The sequence below is a fragment of the Clavelina lepadiformis genome, chromosome 3 (genome assembly GCF_947623445.1).
Source record: "Clavelina lepadiformis chromosome 3, kaClaLepa1.1, whole genome shotgun sequence".
Classification (NCBI taxonomy): Eukaryota; Metazoa; Chordata; class Ascidiacea; order Aplousobranchia; family Clavelinidae; genus Clavelina; species Clavelina lepadiformis.
The window spans coordinates 6271332-6292228 of NC_135242.1; the positions used below are offsets into that span (position 1 = coordinate 6271332).

General features: G+C 37.1%; 1 protein-coding gene across 4 annotated transcripts; it reads right to left on the reverse strand.

Annotated features, from left to right (window-relative positions):
* Window positions 1–530: 530 nt before the first annotated feature.
* Window positions 531–18683, reverse strand: LOC143450749 (actin nucleation-promoting factor WAS-like). Of its 4 annotated transcripts, XM_076951415.1 has the most exons (14): window positions 18469–18683; window positions 17927–18064; window positions 17670–17756; window positions 16911–17010; window positions 5614–5670; window positions 4810–4863; window positions 4017–4099; window positions 3840–3925; window positions 3618–3660; window positions 2944–3080; window positions 2476–2872; window positions 2151–2258; window positions 1849–1966; window positions 531–1327 (listed from the first exon to the last, which is right to left on the reverse strand). In XM_076951415.1, exons 1-14 carry the CDS (start codon window positions 18589–18591, stop codon window positions 1272–1274), a joined length of 1587 nt encoding a protein of 528 aa, XP_076807530.1. In that variant the 5' UTR covers window positions 18592–18683; the 3' UTR covers window positions 531–1271. The 4 variants fall into 4 exon arrangements, with proteins under 4 accessions (XP_076807530.1, XP_076807527.1, XP_076807528.1 ...); XM_076951412.1 differs by lacking the exons at window positions 16911–17010; window positions 17670–17756; window positions 17927–18064; window positions 18469–18683 and adding an exon at window positions 6123–16898; XM_076951413.1 differs by lacking the exons at window positions 4810–4863; window positions 16911–17010; window positions 17670–17756; window positions 17927–18064; window positions 18469–18683 and adding an exon at window positions 6123–16898.
* Window positions 18684–20897: the final 2214 nt, after the last annotated feature.

Here is a 20897-nt window from a genome sequence, read left to right on the forward strand (position 1 = left end):
GACCAACATGAGTAGAAAACATTCATTACTACATATCAGGTAAATAATTAGTGTTCTCAGCATTGTCCTATCAATGTTTATATAAATTGTTAAAAAAAGTATGGTTTCATGAAGCAAGATATTTTTTTTGGTCGGTTGTTATGCATGATTACGTGCTTAATGATTTAACATATGCTGAATACAGCTGCAATAAATGGGCCAGCAAATAAATGTAAATAAGAAACGTAACACATTGTATACAACATTACACGAGTAATCAGGAATTTTATCATTAAACTGGCAGAAGTTATCAGGTAATTTTTACAAGTTAAACATTTTATGTAACATCATTTTCAGTTGCACAAAGTGAATCGTGAAAGATTAAGCAAATTTGTTCGCAAAACCATAATTTTTTTTATCAAGAATTTGGTTTAAAAAAATCCTGGCTTAGTGATTTAAAAGGGTTACTTTCCTAGTGATGTTATGATAATCCTTCCTAGTCAGGAAGCATTTAGAACATTGTTGTTTTGTCGTTTGAAAATTACACTCTGTTTGAAATAACCCGTTTTATTAGCACATATCAATCAAATGTTAGTAGAACGTTATAATACGTAATTGGGATACATATGGCATAATACAAACAAATTACAACACTGCGATATAAATAAAATAAACCTAGAATAGTTACAAAAAACTTGTAATAACTATTATGTTGTTTACATTCGAAGATGTGCTTGGCTATTTACACAATGAGGGTACACTTATTAATAGCAATCGATCTGGAATCATAATACACTAGCATGAAAACTACATAATATCCAACTGAATGTCAAATCACAATTTGCTGTAATGTCAATTTTAACAATGTCAGGACAATAGCATTTGGAGAGGGTATGTTATGATTTACCTAAACAAACAAAGTACAAAGGTTTTTGATGTCAATAACATGTTGTTCCAAAACATCTGGTTCTAGAAACAGCGTCATTTGCGACAACCACTAAACTAAAATAATTCAGCACAGTATTTGGCAGCAAATTGTTACAGCGCAATTTCTTCCCAAGACGCATCAGTTTAAAAGACAAAACACCATGCTGCATTTGTTCCATCAAATAACTGGCTCTAAAGCCATCTCTACAACTAGTTCAATAAAAACCGCAAACGAGAATATCACAAACTTTTTCATATGAGTTTTCAAATAACCTATCAATGTGCATATATTTTATGTATGTCTGTAATTTGTTGTTAAATTAAAACATTGTCATTGCGGTCTATTTCCTTTTATACGTCAACCTTTAATCATCCCAATCATCATCATCATCAAAGTCATTGTCAGAACCAGATTCAGAATCTAAACAAAATAAATGAAGTAGAATTTAGTTTCATATGTTACCACTCCAGTACCAACAGTGCCCAATACGGTTTGTCTACTCTTCTAATTTCAGGAAATCTCTGGTTTTTACGAAATTTCACTTCCCTATCCAGATTTTATATCATAAAAATCTCCATGCTTTCTTGTATAAGTTTATGCATAATTTCTAAAAAACAAATCAAACATTGCACTTAACCTAACAGAAGCAAGTGTTTTTGTGGGATGCGTTTATATCAGTGTGAACAACTAAACATATTTGCGTAGTCACAGAAAAACCTTTCATATGTAAAATCCTTCTCATTCAAAAAGCAAGATTATAAAGATTCTAGTGCTTTTGTTCACGATTTTTATAGCTTGATAATTTCTGATAATCTCTATTACATAATCAGAGAAGAAATGCCCAGCAATTTTCTTGCAGAAGTTGCGCAGAGATGAGAGTAAATGTAAGGTGTAATTTTTGCATTAGTCTCTAATTTTCTAAATATTTCTAATACACAGACCTGTATGTATTGCTTTCTCTCTGTTCTGCAAAGCACGAGCGAGTGCACCAGCCAGACCAGATTCTTCTGATGTTTGCGGAGCAACCGACTCCTTTTCATCTGGATCCGCATCAGATAGCTGCAACACATACACCACGTCCATAAGTCAGTCTCTTTTCAAGTAACATTGGTTTGTTCTCAAGCAGAAAAATACTGTTACCAGCAACACCGTTATTAAAAAATTTGTTTACTGCATTAAGGTTTCTAATAGCTTTTGTCATTGCTGCATTTTTTGAATTTATGAAATAAGTCTCTGCACTTACCGATTTCAATTTTTTGCCTTTTCTAATGGCATCCAACAAAGCACCCCTGCCACCGGATGGAGGCGGTGCACTAGACTGAGATTCGGAAGGTGGTTTTAATCCTGGATTCTGCGCAAACAAAGATTAAAGTTTTCAATGCGTCCTTAAAGGGATATAATCATCTGATTGATTGCTGACTCAAAGCAAAAAAGGCATTATACACCTGTTTTATTATATATGCCCAATTGCCCATATTTTTTGTTTAGTATATTCAATCACACTAACCACATAACCACTTGCGTTCAGCCGATTACGCTGAAGCTTCACCAAAACAAACTGTACTCACTCCTTCTCGTATCTGATCCAAGAGAGCTCCTCTCCCGGAACTTATGGATGGAGCAGCAGGAGGTGGAGGCTGAATACTCACATTCATTGGAGGAGGTGGGGGAGGGGCAGGAGCAGGAGGGGCGAGGATGTTGCTATTTACAGGTGGGGGTGGTGGGCCAGTGCTGGGTATGCTTGGTGGGGGTGGAGGAGGACCATGTCGCGAAGTTGGTGGTGGAGGAGGAAGGGGCCCACTTCTTGCCTGTGGTTGATGGCGCTGTGGAGGAGGAGGGGCTGCATGCTGCCTTCCCATACTGCGTTCAGGTGGAGGGGGAGCTGGTCCACGCGAAGGAGGAGGGGGTGCCCCTCCTCTTGTTGGGGGTGGTGGTGGAGGACCTTGTCCCTGAGTTCTTTTTTCCCTGAAGTAAACAAGAAAGTGTGAAAATTACAGAAGTAGGTTGGATGCGAAAATTACGCCATCAAAACTTACTTTTTAACCGCTTCTAAACCACCGCGTTGTTCTATGAAGTCGTATATGAACTGGGCTTTCTCTTGGTCTTGCATATCTTTCTCTGTAATCCCTGCTGAGGTGAAAAGTTCTTTTACATCTGGGTCCATGTTGTTCATCTGAAAGAGATGTTAGGATATATTTGTTTACATAAACAATATTATCAATTCAAATGCCGTCAACTCTTCATTTTCATGACAACTTACAAATGTCCACACAGGTACTTCATAAATGAAAGTAGACATTGTTACTAGAAACATTTCCGTGTGTTCATCCATAGTTGTTACAACAAATATCCAGCACAGATTTAACAATTAAGAGCTAAACTTTGCCAGATAATTTAGTTTGTTTATACTCCTCATTTCGTATATTTTTCACTCACATAAAAATCTGCTAACTGAACTCATCTAACAACAACTGTTTTAAAATCTGCCTGAACAGAAATTCTAAACGTGCATCATACATTAGGAAAACGATAAAAGGAACATTACAGTGCGTTCCCAATCACTCAAGCATGAAAAGCTTAAGATTATGAAATAACATCTGTTAGTCAACAACATAAATGCATGTACCTAAATTTGCTTAATAATCTTGTTACAAAAATCGTTATACACTAAAATAAAGACATGATGGTTACTGAGCATTGAGCTACTTACATCAAATCCTTTGTTTGGATCCCAGCCAACATGGCCAACATGTCTGTGAAAATAAAATGTTTCTTACGAATTCCACTGTTTTTCAAACCACACATTACCATAACAATTTACAACCATGATTACAAAAACACTGTAAGGGTTAAATTATAAAAGTATCACATTAGCATTAATGAAAAAAAATCGAATCAATCTGCATTAAATGTTAAGAATTGCCTAACTTACTTAAACCCAGATGGCATGCTAATATCTGCCTTTGTAAGTTTCAATTTCTTTCCTTTAGACTTTTTCTTAGACTTTTTGTCATCAACCTGAACGTACATATGTGACATTAAAGTAAAACCTAGCTAAAATAGAAGTCTTACAACTTCGCAGATAACTTTAATACAAATCAGAACATACCTGGATGGATGACTTAAAATTGTTTGTTGGTTGAACAGTTGGTTTTTGAAAGTTGGAAGTAGTAGTATGAGAATGTTGAACACCTACAAAGGAGTACACTTTTAATGCAGTGTTAAAACACAAACACAAAGCAATGAATATTACAACAACAAAGTAAGTTTGCGGCACTAATGCAATGATGCCTTCATTGATTTATTAATGATGGATCATATTTGTTATAAGTATCGCTTGATAGTTATAACATTGAAAGAAAACAAAAAACGACTTAAAAAGACATATGACGTCGAAGCCATTGATGAAAAAAAGATTGTAATCAGTACAAGCTGTTAATGTGAAATCCTTTAGTTGAAAACAATAACAACAACAACTACACCATAAGTAAGTAAAAGGCATAGCCAAGGAAAGTTAAAAAGGCCACAGTTCTTATCTATACCCATGCAAGATTTTCATCTGTCAAAAATGACCATTTGCTAAGTTTACTGTTTATACAACACGTGACCTGCAATTAAATATTAGCATGTTACAAAAATTTAAGAGCTTTTTTCACAAGAAAAGCATTTTCAATTTTACATCTAACAACGTATCAGGCGGCCACCACATGAACACAAAGAAATTTCATAGCAATGTGTAATCAGGTTTCTGATGCTTTTATAACTCATTTAAAGTTTTAAACACCCAGTATTGTTAGCAAAACACCACCAGTTATTGAGCATACTGTAGAACAAGAAAAAAGCACCTCTTGACCATGGACATTAATTCAAGCCCATGCATAACATAAACATTGCACATATACCTGACGGATGATGGGTGTTAGACACACGCAAAGATTCTCCACGTGTAGGTTTTGCTATATAAGAAATGACAAATATGGTGGAAGCAAAATTTTTCCCTTTTCATTACAGCCAAAATAGAATGAAAACAAAACATTCTAATGACCAAACTCTTTTTCAAATGACACATAGTAGAATTTGCCAATAACAACTTTGGCTACAGTCACATTTTATCTATAGCGACTCCATTAAGTGGAATTGGAATTTAAAGACTTTGTTACTTGCGAAGCTGATTCATAGTGACGCTGATTGTATTTCCCTTTAATTGTTGTTATATGCAAATTCAACGCTACCACAGTATGAAAGTATTTAAAAACAGTTCTGCATGAGACATCTAATTTGTAATATCACCCAAATACAAATTAAACATAATTTTGAAAAAGTAGCAGTGTGTTTTTAGATAAATGTTAAAAAATTAAAGAAGCTCAAACCAAAAATAAATACATAGTTGTGATACTATTTTATATAAATCATGGCGTTTGTAAGTAAGCATAACCATATTTCAGGTAATTCCCAGTATGGAGTAAATTGTCTATTTACAAAACATGGTTAGTTGAACAAAATAATCTTGTACCAGTATCATCGAAATAAACTGGCTTGGAAAAATGTGGTTATTAAAAGATAATTTCACCTGTTTGTAAAAATAAAATCGAGCCTTAAATGGTAAAATATGAAACAATGAACTTCAGGTTAGTTTTTTTTCCAAGACTTAAATAAGTCAGCACCGAATGAAACTGGGACATGCGGTTGGTCCATATTTCAAGTACCTGTAGGAGAAGGAAGAGGGGAAGCCGTAGGACTTCTCATAGATGAACTTCTCTTTGCTACAAAACAATTGCAAGATAGAAAATGTCCATATGTTCATTTCGAACAATGGTGACCTCTTATGGTTTTTACCATGAAGCATTTCTCATCACGATAAGTTTATGATGAAGCTTCGTGTACAATCATGTAACAAATTCATAAGCCAGTAGTGTGACACACAATATGGTTAGGAAGCTACCACCATAAATTTCTTACCACGATGGTTAAGGATTCATTGCTTTAGACAACTGGGGAAATCAAAACAACACGACAACAACTTTAAAATCAAGCTAATAACGCCACAAGAGAAAGAGAACTTGTTGGAAATGAAAGTCAGCATCAATGAGCCGTACAACAGCAAAACAATTCAACTGATACCCGAAGAACTTAACAAAGTTACAATATCTTATAAAAGCCTCTTTTCTACATCTAATGAAAAGGTTACAAAACTAAGATCTACTACTATTTATACCTGGTTTTGTATTAATTCTGTGTAGTTTTAAAGCTCTTGTAACGCCAGAAAAAAGCTTTTCACGAGTAGCTCGCTTTTCAGAATGAAGCTCTTTTGATTTCTTTTCAAACATATTACGGATTGTCCCAACACGCTGAATAGAGTCACTATTAATAAAGGAGGATATGCGATCCAGATTTTCATCTTTTTCCTTGAGTTTATCGCTTAAACTCAAACTAAATGTGGCAGTTGGCTCGGTCATGAGATTGGTCAGTGGAACAGATATTTCTTGGGCAGGTTTCTTTTTTCTTCGGCGCTTTCCTTTACTTGGCATAGTTGAACTTGAGTAAAATTCACCTTTCTCAAATGCTGGTTTGCGATCTAGCAAAGGAGTGTTAAGGGATGCCAGAGTTTGACAACTTGACCGAGTGGAACTTGTGAATGTACTTGATGCCAAAGAAAACCGAGACAGGCTTGTCGACATGAATGCATCAGCCCAAGATTTTATGGTGCTGTTGTTAGAGTTGACGTTAACTACATTGCTGTTCCAGTTACCACCATCACTTTTAGGACTAAAACTTTTGTTGGTTCTACCCAACTTGGTAATGGGGGATCCTTTTTTGTCTGGAGACTTTTTCCCACGATGAAAGGGAGAGGTTAATTTCTTCCGACTAAAGGAGGAAAAGAAACCATCTATGTCTAAATCTAATTTTGACATGTTTTCTGTCAAAATATTTTCCTGGTTCAGTTCTTCACATTCAGCTGACTTTGTTTGCATTGATTTCACGGGTTTCACAACCTTTTTCCGTGGCAAAGATTTATCTTTGTAAAATGTATCATAGCTAACATAATCATCTTCAGAATCATCGTCCATCGTGCTAAAGCCATTTTGCACTGTTGCATCATCCGCTACCCTTCCCTCAGCTATAGCTCTTGCAAAAGACAATGATGAACGTTTTGGAAATTCTGAAGGTTTCAACTGCTGTCCACTGTTGGGTACATTCAAGTATACAGTGTTTGGTTCAGCAGATCCGGTTATTACAATGGCAGGTAAATTGTGTGGTGAGAATTTTGAATTGCAACTGGTTGACTTGTTATCGGAAAAACCATTTGGCTTGGAAAATGGATGTCGTTTCCCCTTGTCTACTTCTGTTGGGCTAGGCAGGGAAGAGTAAGAATGATCATAAAAACATGATTTTGAATCCACTTTCAGGTTACAGTTTTGCGATATTTTGCTTATTTTAGAAGATAGATTTTGATTGTTTTCATCACTTTTGAAGTGTCTAGCACCATTAGTCATCACAGGACTATCTTCTTTGCCATAATAAGAATAACTGTTGCATGAAATTGTTTCGTCATTCATCAGGGTACAATCTATTTCTTCATCAACTGGAAAATTAACATCCCTTCCAAGGTCATCAACTGAGGTAGAAGAAAGGAAAGGAGGGGACGTTGGAAACCTTTCGTGATCACAGGAGCTTGCAATATTGAAAGATTCATTCATACGTGGAGGAGGAAGAGGAAAAACATCATCAATGGGAGGGGAGGTGTGAGTGATAATTGCCATATAGTCCTTGTTGTATTCACAAGTACAATTATCTCCCAAACTTGATGTGCGATGTGAGCTTCTCTTTAAAGTATACGGAGAAGACAATGGACTTAGAGCAGCTTTCTTGGCACGTCTGCGGAGTATTTTTGACAGTCGTGCTGGACTGGCCACTGTATGGTATTGTCGATATGATGACATGTGTGATGCCTGAAAAACTTCCAATGCTTTATGATGAAAGTTGAGCATGGTATTGGAAAGAGACAAATTACGTTTTCGTATCATCTTGTTGTCCCGCAAGTTGGTGCCGCTCAAGTCCTGTTGGGAAAGTGTATCTAGGGGTTTGACCTCAGGATAAGAACCTGAACCAGTGGCGCTGCTGACTTCATCGCATTCGTGTGAGATAGGGGGTAATTTTCTCTTCTCCAGTACGGCCAGTCTCATTCCAAAGCTTGTTCGAGGAAGCTTTTCACTTTCAGCCTTAGATTTGAGGTATTTTTCATAACCTGACCAAACAATTCTTTCAGGAGATTTTTTGGATACATTCTCAGTCACAGCATCAACATCACTGTCATTTTTTGAGTCATCTTCACAATCGTGAAAGTTGGACACCATGGTGTTATCACTGAAATTAGTAGTAGAGCCACAACTAATCATGGCATCTATGTCAGTTATACTATCCGGTTCCATGCTGTGACGACAGCTTCTTCTGAAGGAGTTTCGAAGGGGGGACCAATTTGGACTTTTGGTCGAGGATTTTGAGCTTTTCCTGCGAAGCAAAGAACGGTAATCCAAACTTAGAGTGTTTTGATCTCCACGAAACTGCCAGCTTGGTGTCGACCTGATCGGCTCACGCTCCCATGCTGGTATGTCATCACTTGCTCTAGAGGAATCGGCATCATTTGTTTCTTCATTAATGTTTGTGACATCAGATGACCTGCGTCTCTCCGGAGAATATGAAGGGATTTTAGGATCCCAGAAGTCATATATGCTCTCCCTTTCGAAGATGCTTCGACCACGAAGAGGAAGAGTATTGGATGAGAGGTTTTCGCAACTTCTTCCCGTACGTGCTTTTTCGGCAGACTTACGATAGGCTTCCATTGCTCTTTTATAATGCTTCCATTGCCTAACAGCTTTCTGGGGTGTGGCACTATCTTCATCTGTGTCTGTCTTCAAACTTCTTCTGCTCAATATTGAAGAACATCGTGAAAGTGGTGAATCTAAAAAGCCACTGTAGCTCTGGCTCCGATTTCTGGCTATATCGAATCGGTCAGACTCAGCGTTTTCAATTTCTTTATTCACTTTCGCAGGAATTGATGGTAAAGAAGGTGATATAGGTAAAATATCATCGCTGAGTGATGTTTCTTTGATATCAGCTACCATTGAGTAGCTATTTTCATAAGACACATCATCCAAACATGTTTCATTCATATCATGCAAGTTGCAGACAGTTTCAACTTTAACTTCTTTCTGTCCAAATAAAGGGATTAGCTTTTGAGCTCCATATACAGCGGTACGCCTTTTAACCGCAAAAGCCAATGGTAGTCGTCCAACCCAATGCCTAGTGGTGTTCTTTTTAGATTTCGGAGCACAGTGTGAAAACTTGGTGGGAGATTTTAAATGCAAATTGCTGGCTGTTTTGACTGCTTCAGGTCTAGGCTTCTGGCCTACAGAAACAAGTGAAGAGGGATGGCAAAGTTTAACCTGGGCTTCAACAACACTTGGCCAATTTGGCGCATTGATCAGGGAATGCACGTTTGTTGAGCTTGGCTTTGATGCCAAACCATCCTCTATATCTGAAAGGCTGTAATCGGTGCCAAAACGATCTTCATTTCCAGAAGATATCGAAATAGAGTCGTCATCGTTGGCAGAATCATTAAGATGCAACGTGTGCATGTCGAATGCGTGAAAGTTCGTTGCTACTGACGCAGCCATCAGGGATTGATTGATTGCAATTGGCGATTAGGAGTTGGCAGAGTTACAAAACGTTCCACAGCTCACGTTAAAAAGACCTTAGTGAACAGTTAATTAAAACAATTCCGTTGAAGTTTCTGGAATAGGCAGCTTTGACTGTTACGCAATCATCAATCGACATGAAATGCTATTTGCTAATAAACAACTTACATTATTTTGTTGACATGTACAAAACTAATCAACTTCGACAAACGTATTGAATGCTAACGACTGCAATAAAAACAAAACAAATACCACATTCATCTCACATACGTCATTTAAAATGTTACTGACGTTGGCGTCAATTAGGCATGCGCTTTCAACAAGAAACGTGATTCAATAACTTGCAAGAAATACTAGGTATTTAAGGACGACTTGTTCATTTCGTCAGGAAAAAAACAGCTTTAAATTACTATGGCTTATTTCGTACCGCTTGTTACGTCTTGCACTGACTCAACCTGTCAACTGGACCACCTGACAAGCTGGACTTCTGCTCTTAACACGTTCACTTCCGGTGTAAAAATTGTCTTCCTTTTACAACGGAACATTGGAACACGATAATAGTAATTGTCATGCCCCACGTATTAGCACCAACAAACTAACGTTCACCTCGTGGCTTTCACTCAGAAGTTTTACAAAATACTGACCGACCTAAAAAAAGAAACGAAACGTCGTCCTGCAACGAACTTATTCCAGACATTTTAATGACGTATCCGTACGTTAAGCTGTCCATCATAGCGCAGCTTTCTCATAGAAAATTTCACCCGTCGCGGCGTATGCAAGCCTTAAAATAGACAAGACAAACGAAGAAAAGCGTCAGGAATGAATAGGACACGGCTGTTTCAAACACACTTCCTGTATTAAGAATCAAATACTTCATTTAAAATCGCTGAAGCAACCACGTTCGAGCAAGTCTTTGTCCTATCACTGCCAAGTATTTTAAACATACACTTTGGATGTCACTTCTGGGTCATGGGACAGCCGTTGATTGGCAGTTTATAAATATCTGGATACTTCTGCGAAAGTTTGCGTTTGTGACTCGAATATACTTGCCAAATTAGGTGTCGCTTCGCATTGCATGGACTTTGTGTAAACAAAAACACCTTTCGCTCCCGCCAGCAATAACGTAACTCTGCAAACTAGAATTTCTTACGAGCAGAACTATTCTTGGTTGACATAATTTCTTTTCTACTTTGCATGAACTTTCGGCTCCTGCAAACCTATTGCTTATCTAACAAGCGTGCGATCTTTATAACAGCTTTGACGATAATTGTAAAACAATGCTACGACGGCAGACTAAAATCGTAGATACTAAGCAACAACCATAAAATAACAACAAGTGCATATGGAAAACGAAACGTAGTTAACACAAAAGTAAATTCTTGCGCCTCAAAACTCAAGTATCTGTAAGTCGTTTTCATTTCTTAAAAAATAATGGCGTTTAGGGTCATCGGCGTTAATAAGAAATGATTTATTTTACGAAAAAATTAAAACATGGGACATTTGGTGGATAGCGTCGTGCACTCATTACGTAGTGAATTACGTCAGAAATTTCTTGGTCAGCCATAACAACGAAAACTGTCCGAGGAAAAGTGAAAAAGTATTAATGCATATCCTAACGTACTATTTTTATTTAACTACGTAAAAAACTATAACTCTTCCTGTGTGTCAGAACCTTGCGATAAGATACACAAAAAACTATTTGTTGTGAGACTTTGAATGGACACAAAACACCGACGTTTCCTTCTTTGTAAAGACGTGGCAATAAGTAGGTATACTGTAGAGTCCATTCTCTATCTATCTGCACGAAAGTGAAACCTAATATGTAACTGCAGCAAATGATTACAAACGTAACTTGCACGATGTTGACCGGTTGTAATAGCATTCAACTGGAAGCATGATAATTTAGGGTTCTGCATTAAGTTGGATTATTTTTCTTAATAGAAAAATTAAATTTTTTCTTGCTGTGCACGTGACTTAGCATGCACATGCCTGGAAACGGACAAAGAACACGTTTTTTCGTGACTTGAGATTATCCAAGTCGATATCACAAAAATTCGTAACGATGTCAATTCCATGAATTTGCATCACGCATTTAAAACAGATAAAATACATCTCATTACATCACATCACAATGACCACTAAATGTTGGTGGTGTATTGGTGGATGAAATATATACAATATTCATTTTTTTGTGAAGCAAAAAATTCGTCTAGCACACCGAACAACATCATACATTTTCGAATAACTTTAAGCCTATTATTGTTTTGAAAAGAAGTCACCGTTTGATGTTTTCCAACAGATGCACAAAAACCTACACGCAGCGATTCATGCAATAGATGTTTTAGCCGCTGTGTGAGCAAAATCGAAATTCCAAGATGCTTTGATTTTATCGGTAAACATTTTGACCATTCGGTTGCTGCATACATTGTCAGAAATTGTCGTCTACTCGACTCGCATGCACTTGTTACGATAAGCAAAATGGATTCAGAGAAAGTTGTTTGACGCAAGTCCATTTGCTAATTGAAACGTGACGTGCTTAGAACTATCTTTTCAAAGAAAATCTTAACCCTGTTCAAAAACTGATTGTTACATTTATAAAACATGTCTGGTGCGATGGTTAATATACATGGCTACACGCACTGCTGTTCAAATAGCTATTTTCGTCACCACGGTCATATGGCTACCAAATAATAAGGATACTCATAACATCAGGGTCTACGGCTGTATTGTTGACTTAAATTCCGCATGCAGAGCGTGGCATCTCGTCACAAAACGATTGCATATATTGCTTATTATAGACATATCTTTCAGAATACTCCAGTGTGACACGTTCAAAAAATAAACACTTTTGCAACCGCAACTAACTTGATACAGCCTTAGTATAAACTCAACGACAACAAATACCAAAGGCGGTTACCGTTTTGGCATACAACCCGTTTTTCACCCTTTTCAAGTTCTGGTCGGCTAAAACTCCAAATTTGTTCAAAATCATTCTATTTGCAAGAGAAAGAAAACCTAGATGATATTTTTGTCCGGGTTGATCTCTTTCGCAAAAGCACAATGTGCTCTACACCGGAAATAATTGACCAATCACAGTAGAGAGCTGACGCGTCAGTTGAAAAAATTGAAATGTTTGCCGTTGTTTTTTACCAGCAGAACTAGTTTTATTTTGTCATTTGCCCCACATTTAAAAAAAAATCTGTTATCACTTGCAAATAAAAATTATTAAGTACAGTATATATCGAATCTTTCTTATTAATTTCAAACTCTACTCAACAAAGTTATTAACGTAACGCCAATCACTTACAATGCAGGTTATAGACACGACCGACGGTTTTTAAGACTGTTTTGCAAGGCAATTAAATGTGCCAAATGATCACAGACATAGTTCATAAAACTTGTAAAAACATATGAAAACTAATGATACAGCAATACCCACGTTGCAATGCTTTTAAGTTAAGTTCGCAGAATGTGTGAGAAAAAAGTTCAACAAAGTAATCACAAAAAGATGAACTATTGGTCCACGGAAGTCATTGGTGATGTCACATAAAAAATAAAAATGAATTCGAGAAAAAACACCACACGAAGCCAGACGACGACCGGAAAAAGAAACATCATGATAGTCCATAAGTACGCGTTTTTCAAGTCGGGCGGGGGCAAAAAGCACAGTAAATCTAGGACATAGGTCATGACTTGGTCAAGCAAAGGTGGGCACGAAAACCCCAAAGCAAAATTCCTTTTACAACTAAAAGCGCTGCCTTTGACAATGACATTGTGAGCGTAACCATGGTTTCAGTAGAGTTCGTAACTTCCTGACGTATTCACGTATTGTAGCATGTTGATTCATTAATTATTGAAGGTTCTGCATCAATAAAGACGACGTAAACCAAAAGCTACGCTTATGCTTATCAGCATTCCGATAAACGACGGCCAATAACGGGGTCATGTTGACAAATTTCTCTACAATAAATGTGCATTTCTCCCCAGCAATAACAAATCATCGTAAGTTGCGATCGTCATAGAGCATCGCGACCTCTCATTTCCTCAATCACGGAGTCACATGGAAACCAGTTGATTGGAAATAAACAGTCTGGTATAGAGGTTCTCTTTTATCAAGGACATCGCAATTGACAAATCAAAAGCATGGTCTGTTAAATTTCGGCCGCCAATTGCATAAACGAACCATACACTACAAGAAAGCTCGAAAATGACTGACTGTAGACACAATGCGTTGAGAAGAAAAAGAACAAAAAGATCTCCATAAAATGCAAGTGGCATGTCACATAACGTTGTACCTCATCCACAAGCAACAAATGGTAACTGACTGGTAATTGGCCACTTCAGACTCACAAACTGCAAGCAGTAAGATCATTTTGCCGTTTAGCGCCAACATCACCACTTCCAGCCTCAAATCATGACACATGACGTGGCAAAAATACAAATTTATCTACTTGCATAAAGCACTTTCCGCATAAAATGCTGTTTCATTTTAAAAAGGACGCTTATAAGAGTCACGTCGAGGTTGGCAAGGAACTCAAGTAGCTAGACTGCTAGAGCTTCCGAAGCTTCCGCTTCAACTTAATTTTCGACATTTAAATAGCACAAGTGCACAACGACGAGCAACTGACTAACGGTTAGTTGGATTATGATTGAAGGCTGGTAAGTGTGAACAGTGAAATTATGTAAGTCATCAGCGTCATCTAGCGACTGGGGACAGACAACATTCGTCGATGTGACCACAGAGTTCTCAACGGATTTTAGAGTTGGAGAATAACACAAAAATATTGGGTTCATATATAACTGCTAGTATTAAATCTTTCGATTCATTTTCATTACCTTTACTTGAGTCTGGGTGTGCAGAAGTGTATTAATCACTCACATGCAGTATGGGCAGTTGTTAAACGTTGTCAACGATTTTAAGTGCTTTTCAACATTTCTCAGCGGAATTATGCAACTTTGTTTCAAGCATAGTTTAGCCCGGCAGTAGTTTTCGAAAAGTCAAACGTTGACCAAATCGGTGTTCAAATGACATAAACATAAATGGATCAATTGGGCAAATGGTACTAAAAATGGATTGTGCACAACATCCGACTTTAAGTGCTCAACTCAAGGTTTCACTGAAAACCTTTCAACCAATATAACGCAATAATTAAACTAATATCAATGGCGTCATCAAATGAAACTGCAAGTAGAAGTTTCAACCTAAGGCACCAATTACACACGTGACCTCGACAGCGCCAAATTAAATTTTTATAGGAAATTCGCTGCAAATATATATTAGAGGTAACTGTGATCGAAGAAAGGGTGCATGTGGTTAATAATTAAGCGTTGCGGACCAGAAGAAATGAGCAGTAATAAACGAACTGAAGACGTGGAGTTATCGAGATCAATCTAAAACATTGCGCACTTGCTAACTCTCTGGTTATGTCAAAAATAAGAAGGCAATGTAAACGAAGATAATCAGCACAGGCATAACACTGTTTCGTATACAAACGATAAGACATGGTACTTGAAAAGTTCCTTATTTGTAAGAACTTATACTTGGACGTAATTTTTAAAAGAAACACTTTTAGCTTTAAAGGACCAACGTGACTGACTATTTTGATCTTCAGCAGCAAACCGTAGAAAAGCTCAAAGTTTACTACTAGATGCAGTATCAATTACTTTGCAACAGTAGAAACGGAATAATTGATTACCTTTCTACGCTTTGACACTAATCTGTGCACATGGTTGAAATAAAAATAGACAACGGACAATATTATCATACGAAGTCCCCAAGGAAATGCTTTAAAGAGTATGCTTCAGCATTAATAGGAAACTGTACACCAGAGTGTGTTCAAAATGTAATAAAGTTAAAAATTCACCAGAAAATTCGGCCGTTTAGAGTAGTTACACTTACGAAAGGGTACAGAGACAGTAATACTTCATCGGTGGAAAATCTGCATTAGAAATACTGTTCAGGATAAGCTCACAAAAATCAATAAACCTGTTATTGGATTACCACGAATCATCACCGATGGGAATGTGCCATGAATAATCTGCCTCGATGAATATAAAATTACAGGGTAATAACTGATAACTTCAAGATGGATAAAGGGCGCCCATGTTAATAAAGCGTAGATAGCCGCGACTACGTAACAACACGTCGGAAATGACGTCATGACAGAAAATGTGCACGCGCGCTGACTTGGTTTGTTTACACAGTAGAACGCTGGTATTTTCATTTATCTAGCTACAGATTAACTGACAACATTCTTAAGCGAATTCGTAAGATATATCGCATAAAACACTTAAGGTCGTATGAACGTGTCCATGAGCTGAAGGCCGCACTTTTTGACAACGATCCTCCCATGAAAATCGAACAGAATCGACTACATACCAGCGCAGTTCACCCTTCTTAGTGACCGTTTCCTGAATTAAAGGAAATAAATGTAGAAATATAGTTACATGAACACATACATGGGCTTATGGACGCGGTTCGCTGGTGGCCTGTTGTCGAAGCCGACTAAAGGAAACCTGGGACCATGTAAGAGCACAGTTGCACACCGTCCTTGTCATGGCAGAGACACCTGAGGCTTCTTTACATGGCTTATTAGCATGAATGACAATGGCACCAGCACTTCAAATATAAGAACGATCATTCCTAACGCTCATTGTTATGCTGACATTCCCTACCAATGAGTCATTCATGCAAACACAAAGTTGTTGCTCCTCATTTTAGAGCATTTGAAAAGAGTATAAAGCAGAAGGGAAGCATTGAAACCAAAAAAATACAGGTGGAAAATCTAAAATAAAGGTTTACAGTGAAATAATCAGTAGAAATGCATCAATTGCTGTGAATTCTACTGAGGTCAAGCTGAATGAGTTAGTGTAACAGAAACAGAAAGTATAGGTGGGTAAACAGCATTTGTTTTTGCACCAAACAAGAGGCAGAACTTTGTATAATAATCGGTGCCATGTGTCACTAATTTAAATTAATCCATCCCACTCATTTTGTGCAACAAGTAGTTAATAACATCAGATAAAAACATTTCAAGCTGGGAGGGGAGTGAAAAATCTATGTTTATACAAATCAACAAAGTATACAGGATTGAAACAATTCATAATTTGCTAAGTGTTTATAACCAAATGTATCAATTGGCAAAACAACAGCAATATGTCTTGATTCAAAAACACACTTAGCAGAGAAGTCATGCATATTACAGAAAGCTATGTTTTAAAGATAAAATATGACAGAGTTATGGTTATGTACAAACACTGCAGAAAACCAAGTCACATTTAAACCAATATTTTACGTCAACAACTACCTGTACGTTTTTCTTGCTTTTGTTTTATCTTTTCCTCGACAACCTGCTTAAATTTTAAAGCTTCTTTTTCGCTTGCAAAATTCAATCCAGCCCGGCAATTCTGAAATACACAATATAATTAATTTAGCAGATCAAGTGAATCTGTAAACACACAGTTATCCTGCAAATGAGGAGTAAATATATACCCAGGAACTGATAAAACTGACAAATCGTTCAGTTAGCATTTTGCCATTGGGCTGAGAGTAGTAAAGCACAAGCTGTTGGTTTAAAGGAAAAAGCAAATATTTACACAACATCAACAAAATGAATTTACTAAAAACTCCGAATTGAGATTAGTGGTCACCTAAACAAAATAATCACCTTTAAGGCTTTTATGATCTCTAATTCTGGGAATAGTCGGCACATAAACTTATCAAACACATGTCATGTATAGCATTCATTTTGCAAAGAAAAATTTGATATAGTTTAATCAACAGGTAACAGTTATATTAAAACGGTTGATTGGTAGTAGAATATTTCTTCTTAGAAAACTTGGATACATACAGAAAATAATGTGCTTTTGCGTTTTGACTAGTAATAGGCTGCAGTGTAAAGATTAACATTATAATAATAGCAATATTACAATAGCATTAACATTACAATTGAAACAGTTCTAAGCTCAATCATTCACAAATAATTGGGAGAGAAATACGTCGTTCTAGTTTTTTAACAAAGCGAAAAAAGAATTAAAGAATGTAATGTTTTAGCACAACATCTTACTTCGGCATCGAAGGTGTGAAAGTATGGTCGGGGAGAACTATACCTGAATTGGTTATACAACTCCTGCTCCCAAACGAGCTTCTGATTCTGAAATAGATGAATACTTTACATATATATACAAACCGGACGGCATTTAGAAAAAAATTTGGGCAACACTAGTGAAACCAGTTAGCTTATCCTGAAATATATATGATACAAGTAAACTTACGCAGTCTAGAAAACAATTAATCTGTAAACTTCGCAAAAAATGTTCTTACTCGAATGTTATAAACTCGGATAAAGTATGAACGTTGAGGATTGTCCTTCACAAAGCAGCAGGCCCCAGTACACCGCTTCTGCCATGATGTTCCATGACCCTGAGCAAGGTAAACTTGCACAACTCCGGTTGCTAAAGTCTGACAACAATCAACATGTTTTATTATAATAAATTCTTTATAATATGACTCCTTAAAGTTTCCTTAACACATATCACACCCCTGAAAATATTTTTATAGTTTTACATAAAATTAAGAGTGCTCAGGGTTTCTTAAACTAGGCGATAACAGACCCCTGTTTCAAACTTACTTTATACAGATTCATTAAAACTCATTCACAGACGAGGGCTCAAGGAACCCAGTTTAAGACCATCGAATTTATGAAATATATGTTATGTAAATATATACTGTACTTTCTATGAATTATTACCTTCGTCTAATGTTCTATTTTACAACCTAATAAATACAATGGAAAACATATCCACTAAAAATATGGAGAGACGTTAAAGAAAAAATCTACTTTGCATCCAAACTGTAAATCTTACCACACACTTCCTTCCAAGCAATCCATAAAGATTACTATTCTCTTGATCTGTTAGAAGAGAGGAAGGTATATTTTGTTGCGGCGGTCTTCTTCGGCTGACAGGGGGAGGCGGAGGTGCACTCATTTTAAGATATTTATCTAGTTGCAGTTTATTCAGTTAGTGATTGTGTATGGAAACTTAAAACACTCCGAACCCATAACTGCAAAACATGGTTACAATTCTTTATTGCAGGCTCAGACATCCAAGGTTTGACGAAAAACACACAATAATAATAATACAGTACTTCCTCGATTATCCGTCCCTCGTTTAACCGGCATTCGATTATCCGGCCGAGTGATCAATGACTTTGGGAGGTGACAACCTGTTCAGTGTTCACTGAACTGGTAGGAAAAAATCAGAAAATAATTTTCTACTTGGTTCTTTTCTCCTTGTAGCCACTGCAGTGAACACATTGTGAACCGGTAGTAAAATGAACCGCAAAGTTATGAGCAGCTCCGTCCTGCTATAATACTAAGGCCCATTCTCATTAAAAATCTTACTGTACTTGTAGCTCATTGTTCAAAACTAGATCAACACTGATCAATGACCTGTATACCACCTAAAAGAAAAATCTATCACACAATCATTTCAATTATGTCATCACAAGCAATAATTGGTGTGCCCAAACTCTGTTAAGGTTCGGTTTAACTTCTTTGTGACGTAACAAACTAATAATTCTAGACTGGAGAATGCATTAATTGTTGCATTTCTACTGGTTACAATTGTTGAATAAACAAGATGTCTCTATGGGTCCAGCAGCCTATCCTTCGTAAGTAGTGTGAAGTTAGACCAGCCTAAACAATAAATATCGAGATGGCTTCATATTCGAGAAGTACTACTGTGAAACGAAAAAGGACAGTTTTATCCATTGAAGACAAGCTGATGGTGTGTGACATGGTGCGAAGAAAAATTCCTAAAACAGAAATTATGTTCAAATACAACATCGGAAAGTCAACTGTAAATGACATTTGCAAGAGTGAAGAAAGTTTAAAGAATTTCAAGATGGCAAAATGTGAACTAGGCATTTCAAAATCAGTTAAAGCAACCAAAACTATGAAAGGAGGAATGTACCATAAATTGGACAGTGCCCTTTATCTATGGTTTAGAAAGCAGCGTGAAAAAGGAATTCCAGTGACTGGGCCAATTCTCTTAGAAAAGGCCACGGAATTTCACGACCTTCTTTATGAAGAAAACCCTAAGCCTTTTAATGCAAGTTATGGTTTCCAATGGCGCTTTTGCAATCGTTTTGGGATCAAAAGTCTTGCAATTGCGGGAGAGAAAGTAAGTGCTGATGTTATCTCCGCTGACAATTTTGTTCGTTCTTTCGATGAGCTTGCTGATGGATATTCTTTGGATCAAGTTTTTAATTGCGATGAGACTGGTCTCTATTATAAAATGCTTCCTGGACGAACTTTGACTACGATCCACAGTGATCCATCTGGCACCAAAAAAGCTAAAGAGCGTATAACTATAAATGCATGTTCTAATGCAAGTGGCTCCATTAAACTGCCATTATTGTTCATCGGCAAAGCAAAAAATCCCCGATGCTTTCGTGGAATTGACAAATCGACATTACCCGTTGTGTATCGACACCAGAAAAATGCTTGGGTTAATACAGTTATATTCAACGATTGGTTTCAAAACTGCTTCGTGCCTGATGTAAAAAAAAATCTAATTGAATTAGGACAGGAACCAAAAGCATTCTTGATATTGGACAACTGTTCAGCTCACCCAAGCGAGGATGAACTAGTGTCCAATGATGGTAAGATTGTTGCCAAGTTTTTACCGCCCAATGTCACTTCTCTCATACAACCCATGGATCAAGGTGTTTTGGAGTGCCTGAAGAGAATTTATCGGCGGTCTGTTTTAAAAGAGCTGGTTTCTCAGACAGAGGATGATATGTTAACTTTTCTGCAGAAAATTGATATGCTGAGAGTTGTAGAAAAGATAGCAAATGCTTGGGAACAGATAAGTCCAGAGACATTAAGGAAATCTTGGCAAAAACTTATTACACTCGACGAATCTTCTCTGGACGAAATCGTCGTTTGTTCCGATAGCATACTAAATGCTGATTTCGTGGAACAATTTGCCGCACTAAACATTGAATTAGAACCCTCTGACGTTGACAGATGGTTTCAAGCTGACGGTCCAGGTTACGAACATATGGATGAGCAGGGAATAGTTGATCTTGTTTCAGCAGAAGAAGAAGAGGATATATGTGATGAAGAAGATGCAGATGAAACTACAGAAGACGCAACAAAAAGAGCACAATGCCCTGTTTCTCATGCAGAAGCAATGCGAATGTTTGATCAGTGTCTGACGTGGCTACGTTTTCAGCCAGAAGCAACAGTTTCAAACACTTCGACGTTAGTACAACTTCGTGAGTTAGC